The 10,004-nt window shown below is 35.9% G+C and overlaps 1 protein-coding gene across 1 annotated transcript in view; it reads right to left on the minus strand.

Annotated features, from left to right (window-relative positions):
• Positions 1 to 9,698, minus strand: part of LOC114257459 (la-related protein 1A) — a 28,602-nt gene extending 18,904 nt beyond the window's left edge. Inside the window, exons 1-7 of the mRNA XM_028197216.2 lie at positions 9,125 to 9,698; positions 6,012 to 6,567; positions 5,654 to 5,822; positions 5,117 to 5,207; positions 4,789 to 4,860; positions 4,056 to 4,630; positions 1,876 to 1,945 (exon numbers count right to left, since the gene is read on the minus strand). Of these exons, the coding sequence (XP_028053017.2) occupies positions 1,876 to 1,945; positions 4,056 to 4,630; positions 4,789 to 4,860; positions 5,117 to 5,207; positions 5,654 to 5,822; positions 6,012 to 6,567; positions 9,125 to 9,391 (1,800 nt within the window). The 5' untranslated portion in view covers positions 9,392 to 9,698. The remainder of the gene's footprint in view (positions 1 to 1,875; positions 1,946 to 4,055; positions 4,631 to 4,788; positions 4,861 to 5,116; positions 5,208 to 5,653; positions 5,823 to 6,011; positions 6,568 to 9,124) is intronic.
• Between the last annotated feature and the right edge of the window lie 306 nt (positions 9,699 to 10,004).

Raw genomic sequence — 10,004 nt, forward strand, 5'->3', positions numbered from 1 at the left:
TGCTAAGACTTTTTGCAGGTCTCCAAAGTCTTTTTTTTTTTTTTCTTTTCAATTTTTTTGCATTTGTAACCTTTAAAACAAGAAAACCAAATATGTATTAAACCTTATTCAACCCCCCAAACTTCACAGTTATTTAACCCTCGCACCCTACTTGCAAAAGAATCCAAGACCAACAAAGGAATTGTTCATGAGTACTGTTCACAGCACTTGAAACAGTCCCCCCAAACAACGCCATAAATCCTCTTTTTACTCTCAAACCTCGACCTGTTATCATCTAAATACCAAACCTTACAACCTTATATTTTTACTAAGCATTCAGCCATATAACAAAATTTAAACCAGCATCAGCGATACATTAATTTTGGGCTCACTGCTAATAGGAGAGTGTTCACCACACTCGTACTCCATCATCAAGCTCTACAAATAAGGCTTAGAAGAAGGATTGCCCCTAATGTCAATGTGGTAATAACGAGTCCCAATTGGCAAAGGCCAACAATTATACTAAAATTAGCATTTCCGCACCAAGCATGTTAATTTATTACATATCATTTACAACATTTCCCAAATGAAACCAGATTTCTCTGTTGAAAAAGACTTTCAGTTGGAATATACTCCTTCACAGACCAAATATGCTTATATCTCCCTTACAAAAATCTCCACCGCCACGAGTTAAGGTGAACAATATTCATCAAGGAGATGTGAATCTCCAAGCTATTCCTTACTTTCAACACACACCCTGTCCTAACACATGACATGTTTCAAATCTTCAATCTCTAAGTCCACCTGTTACTGTGGGCAGTATTCAACTCTCACACACAAAAATGCCACTAGATCTATTACAACTGCTTGGCAACCAAAAAAGGCACCAAAACAAGATGAATCTATTAAGAAAGGAAACCAATAGAAACCATAGAACAATCTCAATTTTACACTTCTTTTGGTTCCAATGGTGATGGGTTATACACAACATGGGTAGGGCTACCCATGACATGACCAAACCAGATGAAGGCAGGATTACAGCTACCAAGGGACTTTACCAGCTAAGCTGACCAACACCTTTAACCAACTTGCATAATAGCTAGACAACCAATGTACTTTGCCATCTCTTGAGGACTACATTCTAATACCAATTGGAATGAATGCCCAAACGAAGATGAAGACCCAATTAGGCAAAAGGAATAAAAGGTATTGGCCAATAAGTTATCTTCCCCCATTGGAGCCCACTATCTTCAACATTTTCAATGCAGTGGATCATACTTATAGAGTTTGACAATTGAAGGACAAATAGACTTGGTACTTTTTCCTTTCAAATCCTCTCATTTTGGGACCAACTAATCCTTTCAGGCGAGTAAATAGCTTAAATTTTTTATTTGCTGCAATCTCACTAACTTTCCATACAGAACGGAACCCAAGTTGTCCATGGTATCCAGCACCTTTGTCTTCCCAATATCCCCATTTCTCCACCTCAATTTGTATATATATGTGTGTATAATAGTAAACATATTCATAAAAAAAAGTGCCTAAAGGGGAGCAACCTCCAGACAGAAGTATACAAGTAAAACTGTAAGCCATCTCCAAAGCTCATCTGCCCTATGAAAAATTGAACATTTTGTAAAAGTCTTTACTATGGATTTTCAGGCCATTCTGTGGTTTTTCATGGATCCTTTCATGCATTAAGTTAGATATCAAGGAAAATCCATTTTGGCTTCAAAAGCTACGTCTCTTTTGATGAATAAGAGAAAAAGAAGTATCATAAAAGTTTCCTTCAAGCAAAAATTCAAGTGACATAGCAACAGTTACACCAATTTTAAGAACAAATGATAGAGAGAACACTTTAAGATAATACAAAATAAATCTCCATCTTAACAGCCATACCTGGGTGACAATTACTAGCCTCTCAACAGCCTGATCATTGACAACCATCTCTTCATCTTCATCATCAATCCTTTTGGCAATAATCCAATCCAGATGAACAAGACAATAATTACAAATAAGTAAATTTATCAAGGTTATGACAAACAATCAGTAAAAAGTAAATATACTGTGTACTGCAACACTACAACTGACATATCTATTATTGTTAAATTACTAAATCTTATTTACTGTTATGCCTGAACAAATAACTTATTCCTATAGCAACTTATCCAAGATCAAGGAATACTGAGAAATAATCATAATGTGATTAAGTAAACTTCTGCCCGTGAAGAACTTAAATAATATTTTTCTTTCTTAAGAAATTATATTTCATCCAAAAATGCTTCAATTAATTTCAACAACCTCAAAATACAAGATGAGAAAGCGGAATTAAATATTGCTGGACAAATTTTATCAAACAATAATCCAAGAAAGGACTTTAAACCCAGCTCAAAGCAGAACGCCAGAAATAGCAAACTCTAAGAAAAAATAGCAACTCTACCCAAAAAAGGGAAGAAAAAATTCGTAAACATGGCTTCTAATACAAGAAAGGACTTTAAACCCAACTTGAAGCAGAACACCAGAAATAGAAAAATCTGAGCAAAATAGTAACTCTATAAAAAAATAAAAAAAAAATTGGAACAGAAGCTTCATAAACATGGCTTCTAATCCAAGAAAGGAATTTCAACCCAGCTCAAAGCAAAACACGAAATAAGAAACTCAAAGAAAAATAGCAACTCTACAAAAAAAGCAAAATCTACTGAATATCAAATAGTTTCCCACAAGTAAGCAAATTTTAATACCTTGGACACTTTGTTATTAGGATCATACAATTTACGATTCAAATTGCACAATTCGATTTGATTCAGTGGGTAATCGATACGAACAAGGTTGAATGAAATCCAAACAGCTGTGAATTGAGGATGAATCAATGAACTGTATCAGTAATTTGTTAATCGATCGATTCACTTTCGATTCGCTGAAATCAATTTCTGGTTTTCATTACTTTTTATTGTTGAAAAATGGTTCACACAACCCTTTTAAACACTAAAAAACAATGAACCTTCTCTCTCTACAATATAAGAGGCATATATATATTCAACTTTATACAAGTGTTTTCACTTATTCAAGGAATCTTTTGAAGGCATCAAGTGAGGCCTTTTTTTTTAAGTTTGGAGATTTGGGTTTCTTTACCCCCTTTGAAGTGAGTGTTTCTATCACTTTAGTTGTAATGTTAAAAACATTGTTGTTAAGATATTAAACCATGTGATCAACATTCAAAACAACATTTTTAAGTCTAAATAGTTCATATTTATCCTGACTTGACAACTATAGCCTAGAGTAACTCAACTAACCCTCACCATAAATAGGAAATAACAAGACCTGTAACCAAACTAGCTGAACTAATATGTAAAATAACTAAAAAATTCCATAAGATTATTAAGACATCCCCATTATACACACTCCTAAATATCCCTTAAAAATTCTGGAAGAGAAGGTTGTCAGATTTATAGGTTGAAGGTAAAGCCAACAAGCAGTTAGATGGCTCCATAGGAGGACTTGGATTCTGTGGAATTATCTCATTCACTTGAAAAGACAATTGACCTTTATACCCTCATAAGCTTGTTGGTAACTTATATCAGTTGGATCCCATGCCAACCAAAAATTACGACAAGTTCTAGACCAGAAAGCTACTGTAAATAACTTACTATGGAAGAGTTCTCCTAAGAAATCCCACATAGAGCTGAAAAGAGGAAACAATAATAGTAAAGTAAAATCCAAGAAGTCAGGATAAAGGCTTTATTCAGCAGAATGGAGTGCAACCCTTTATACCCTCCAGTGATTCACCTTCCTCTGGTGGAATCCTCTTCTCCTTCTGTTTTTATTCAGCATTGAAAGGAAAGAAAGAATAGTGAAGAAAAACAAAAAGGAAACATTGGCAATTTATACAGCACCAATTTGTAACTTGATATCTGTACCATAAAATAACTTACAAATAATCCTGAAAAAACATGTTAAAGAAACAAAATAGGGCAGCATGACACCATCTTAATTTATTTAAAAACAAAATAACAGAAAGAGAGCAATGCTCGACAAATGCAGGAAAAGGGGTGCCAAGCACAAGCAGAAGAATGTAATACCTTCTTACTGAAGAAAGATTATCCTTTTTAATAGTTTTTCGCTCAAGTTCTAGCTCTTCATCAAGCATGAATGTGTTTGCAAAATCATTAGCTAGGTTGTCCAGATTTTGTACAGCCAAATCTGATGATACGTCCATGCTTTCCATTTCATGGTTTTCATGATGAACATATTTTGCAGGCTCCATTCCTTGTGAGAAATCTGGACTGGGTGCACTTCCAATGGAGTCAAGATTTGAGAAGTGTATATTTAACTCAGAATTCAATCCCTTGCTTAAATCAACATTTTCTCCACCAAAGGCTTGTGTTCCACCATCAAACAGAGCCTTCTCAGTGTTCTGTTCGGCATTACTATTAGCTGATACTTCTATAACTTCTCTGTCTGCTGATAAGTTCTCCTCCATATTCTCATTATTTGATAGCTTCTCATCACTCTTCTTATCAAACTCATTCTTTGAAGCAACAGTAGCCTTCTCTGCAGCTTGTCCCTGGGGCCTAAGAGCTGTTGAGGATAATTTCTGCTCTGTTGAAGTTCGAATCCACTTTGGCCACTCGTCGCGTCTTCGTATCTTGCCATCCTACAATAATAACACCCAATCCAGGTTAAAGAAGGGTTTTACAAACAAAAAGCAGAGTACTGGAAGCAGAAGCATCACAAATAGACAACTTTACCACAATAATCAAAAAATTAAACAAATGCTGAGAGTTGGGTCTGTACTCATCACAAATATCTAACCTGCACTTCAATAGTAGAAGAAGTCTGCAAAGCATCAAGGATAAATGATACGTCTGTACTCATTTTCTTCACCTGCATCTCATCGTATGAGAAAATATCATAAGCTTAATAACTTGCACTTATTCAAGATATACAAGCAGATTATATACAAGTAACTTGATATCAAGCTACATAACAAAGGAGGGTGTGTTTGGTAAAATTGGCAACAAATCTGCATAATGGCAGTAAAATAGAATATCTTAAGCAGTTCTACACACCATATGAAAAGCATAACATAAATAATTTGCAGCATTCTAATATAAACATATGAAATTTGGTCAAACCATACCCTCTTAAATTCAGCAATTTTGGATATTGGAACCCAACCTTCGTCATCCATTAAAGAAATTAAGTAATGATCATTCTGCAGATTTCCATCACTGCCAGAACAAAAATTGACCAATTCAACAATTATATACATCATAGTCTACAACACAAAACTTAAACTTTTATCAACTAATTATGAAATAGAAAATGTCTGACAGGCAGGTTCAGGCATTCCAATGTTTCCAACATCTTCTACATAACAGTTAAACAAATCCATCATTATTAAAGGAGTCCTCAAGTCAATCGCATCCCTAATCACCAAGGATGGTTGGTGCCTTCAAAGGCCACTAAAAGACACCAGAACCATTCCACGTCCAAGATGTGTACATATACATATATGACCACCTATTTATATCCCTGTGCACCAAAATGTGAACAAAGACTTGCATCGCATTGATGTACAGAACATATCATTTAGAAGTACGGACAATAGCCTATTTTTACCTAGGAAGGGTTAAAATCTACCAGCCAGAAACATGATCTTCTGAAGATGACTCACCTGAAATAATACTCAATTTGCTTCACTATGTTGGCTCTCAAACCTAATGTCTCGGGGGTTGCCATATAAGCCATGGTATTCAAAGGATGCGGAACAAAGCGTGGAGGCTGAGGTAGCCTAATAGGGCCAGGAGGTGCTGCAGGAAGATAGTACATAGATCCAGGAGGACCTGTTTCATATGGTCAAACCATTTCACAGTTCAAAAGAGAAATGGAAACCAAAAATAAATAACCATAACAAAGAAGCATAAATGCATGGCAGGAAATGAATATCATCTTATTAATAAATTTCCAATAAACAAGGACAAAATAGTATAAATTAGTTTATTTATTACTGCAACTTAATACCAAATTATTACCAGGAAAGCTTGGTCCAGCAACGAAGCCCGGAGCCAGACCAAAAAAAGGAGGCCTTACAAAAGTCCGTGGCCCAATACTCTGTTGCACAACAAAATTGTCTCTAGAACCAAACGCTCGTTGATTATGCCATGCAGGATTAAAACGGCCACCAGTTTCTTGCACATTAGGTCTTCTATTACAAAATTGGGCAACATATGCATTTGGATCACCTCGAGGTGGAGGCTGGAGGGTTCTATTTGCATCTATACCATTAGCAGGCGGAACAAAAGAGTGCATAGGTGTCTCAGAACCAGACTTCACCATGTTAGTTTCAACACCTGGAAAGGGTACAGGGTATGGTGGGTAAACATATCCTGAAACTGGTGCATGCGGCACAGGTACCATACCGTGAAAAACCGGAGGCATTGGGGGTTGGTGATAGGGTAAGGGTACAGGAAAAGGAGGTACACCATTTGGATTACGCTTGGAGCCTGCCTTTTGATGACGCAATGACAAGTGCTTATGTGAAGGATTATGGTTTCCAGGCCCATGCGATTTTTGCTGCTCTCCCAGTCCCTGAAAGACCATAGACAGATATGACAGAAAACAGAGTCAATAATACTGCAGTAAATCTGGAAAACAACTTACCTATTAATATTTACATGTAAAGAAAAAGTAATAGAAAGTAAATGTACAACCTGAAGTCATTCATGTTGGGTCTTATGTCTTAATGTCAAATTATCTCAAGTCTTCTTGTCTCACCCTACAACACTGTTTTAAAAGGCTCTAGGTGCACCGAGGCGATAAGATCTCCTATAGCCCAAGCGTGAGGCACAAGGTGAGGCGCACGCCTCACCAAAGCAAAGCGCAAGTAGTAGAAGAAAACCAAAATTATAAAATAGGCAAACTTCTCAACATAACAAATATATATAGAATTTCAAAAATTATAACAATTTCCGATAATCTTTAAACATAACATTCAATCTTCTAAAAACTAGAAATATAATATCCAACAAAAGATATAAAGCATAACATTCAATATTTTATCACTTTCTGCTCTCTTTTGACTATGTTTGGTCATTTTATATTCAAGAGTTTTCAATCCCTGTGGGTATGCCCACAAAAAAAGCACTTAATCAACAATTTGAGTAGAAAAATAGGTAAAGCCCATGAAGCCCACGCCTCGCACCTTGAAAAAAGGCCCTCGCCTCAGCACCTAAGTTGCGCCTTGCGTAATGCGCCTCACTTCGACCTATTCCAAGTGCAAGGCTGCGCCTCAGGCTTAGGCGCACGCCTGCCCTACAATGCGCCCGGCTTTTAAAACACTGCCCTCCAAGATTTTAATTTTGTTCGTCCCAAAAAACATACACATAAGGTGTAATGTTCATGTGACGAGGAAAAGAGGGGATGCATCCACTCTTCACATGGAAGCTTCTTTTAAGTACCTAGAGTTGTTGGTGTGAAGGAGGTCCCCAAGACAGAGGTACGCTTCCCCTCTTCAAAGGAATTTACAAAAGAGAGAAGTTTGTTTGATATTGTTTTCATTTTTTATTTTTTCATTTTTTTTATTTTATTTTTTTTTTATTTTTTTTTTTGTGGTTTTGGAAACAAAAACAATGAAATGCCTGAAAAACACCCATCTATTTCATTTTTGTGCAAAATATTTTTTCAAAAAATCAGAAATTATTTTTCAATACAAAGTGTTTATTGGAAAATTGGGGTATTTTCGTAAAACTTATCCAAAAAGATTTTGTCAAACAAGTTTGCCACAATAGTTTCCCGTTTTGTATTGAAAAATAATTTCCAAAGCAATAACAAACACACATATTTGTGTATCACTATTTTTAGGATTCCATTTGTCGTTAGCTCCTCTTTTTAGGTCCTCTTTCACCTTTTCTCATTATTTTCATTTGATGGATTGGGATGGGGATGAGGATGGGCTTCTCATCCACCCTGCCATACTCAATTTTCTCATTAATAAAGTTATATTCTTAGCCAAAATTTTGAAGAAAAAGAAGTTTAAAATATGGAAGGAAAGAAACAAGGCGCTACTTAGAATATCCACTTTCTCAATAACATAACATGAAGATCATATCTAGTCATGATTTTAAAGCTGTAGACCAAACAAAGAAAGCGACAACTTTACAAAGAGTGAGATAATAGGAAAAGCGCAAAATTCCGAACTTCACAAGAGGAATTCGTTAATATCAACCCATAGTGAAAAAAGGCGTTGCGTAATCAAATTTTTGACAAAATAAATAAGGTCCACACCATTATATCAATGACTCGTGTCTAAAGACTTTTCCCTCAAAAAGGAACCCCACACAAATCCCTACACTTGGACAATCTGATCCGCCACTTCATCAGATAATGAGGACAAAAATCGGTTAAATTACTGAATCATTTAGCACTCAGGAATGATTTGTCAATCTCTTACTTCCAATCTGATGACACATTACTTATAAGAAAGCGACTATGATGCTAATGTAGTTAAGAGATACGCAATACTGACACTGGAGCTTTTCTTATCACTTTATTATATATGTCCATGAAATGATGAAAGATAGGGTGGTTTAGAAACACTTCCAAATAATTCCTTCTTTAGCAGATTTACCTGGGATGAGAAAACTGCATATGGCAGCACTCATTAAACTTAGACATTTATCTATAGTAAACTAGTAACAACCTTTTCTTTAAAGAAAATACAATTAAATTCATTTAGATATCAGTTAAACACACATGATCTAATTTATAGACCTACCAAAAAAAGCAAATGACCCAAATTGCATACGAAAGAATAGGAATGTAAAGGAAAAAATAATAAGATCTCCCCATTTTCACAACATTTCAGTTTTTATGAAAATACAAATCTTCAAATCTTGAGAAACAAATACAATATACTCAATACTTGGCAAACGCGTGTCAGCTAATAATTAAAAATTCCAAGCGTTTCCAATGCAGAAATGCAACTTCCATAAGCTCCATCACACAAAAGATGAAACTTTTTCTTCATTTTTTTTTCAATCAAAACCCATATACAAATCAATAGCATTCATCAATTCTCTTCAAATCAGCACATACACCTTTCAAATCACTACAAATTCATAATCACAATAAACAGAATCTGAGTTACCAGAGCAGGTGGAGTGGAAGGAGGAGCAACTGACGGCGGTGGCGGCTGGGGCTTGGGAGAGGCGGAATCCATAGTCTTAGGGCGCTGCAGCTGCTGCTGTTGCTGATGCTGCTGCGCATCGGAGAGTGCTGGCCACAAATCCGAACCCATGAGGGGAGCATCAGGGGTGGGCTTAGTGTGAACCACAAGGGGTATCTTCCATGGGGATTTGCGTCCACTCACTTCCCTCTGCTCATCCCCACTACCCTCATTCTCAGCGACCACCATTCGTGCACCAATCGATAAAATCTCTCAGTTTATAGAAATGAAATTCGAAAAGAGTAGTCGATTGAGCTGTTTTTGATAAGTGAGGAGAGAAGTAGCTTAGAGTTGCAGAGAGGTGATTTCGGGTGAAGAAGACGACATTGTTGAATGAATTTGGGTACAAGTGCGTGGGGGTGTTGTGAAGGTGGAGGCTGAGAGAGAGAGAGAGCGAGGAATTAGGGTTTTGAAAGTTAGGACCGAAGAAGAGTGTTGACAGTTGCAGATGGCACAAACCAATGTGCGGAACTGTTGTTGAAAGAGAGAGTGTTGTGCTGTGTCTGCCCGAGTTGCCCTACTTATATTTGCCGGGAAGGCCCCTTTCCTTTTCTATTTTTTCTTTTTCTTTTTTTCTTTTTTAGATATTATTTTGTTGTATTTTAATTTTGAAAAATATAATGGTTTGGTTTTTATAATTTTTTTTAAATTTAAAAATTAATTTTATGAAATATTTATCATTTTTATACCATAAATAATTTTGAATTTTTATTTTTATCAAATTAATTTTTATTTTTTCAAAACAAAATATGAAACTTGTTTCTCAAAGCAAACCAAACAAGCTTCAAGTCTTCAAGCACCC

Source organism: Camellia sinensis, chromosome 14, assembly GCF_055761805.1.
Source record: "Camellia sinensis isolate YWXY chromosome 14, ASM5576180v1, whole genome shotgun sequence".
NCBI classification, from domain to species: domain Eukaryota; kingdom Viridiplantae; phylum Streptophyta; class Magnoliopsida; order Ericales; family Theaceae; genus Camellia; species Camellia sinensis.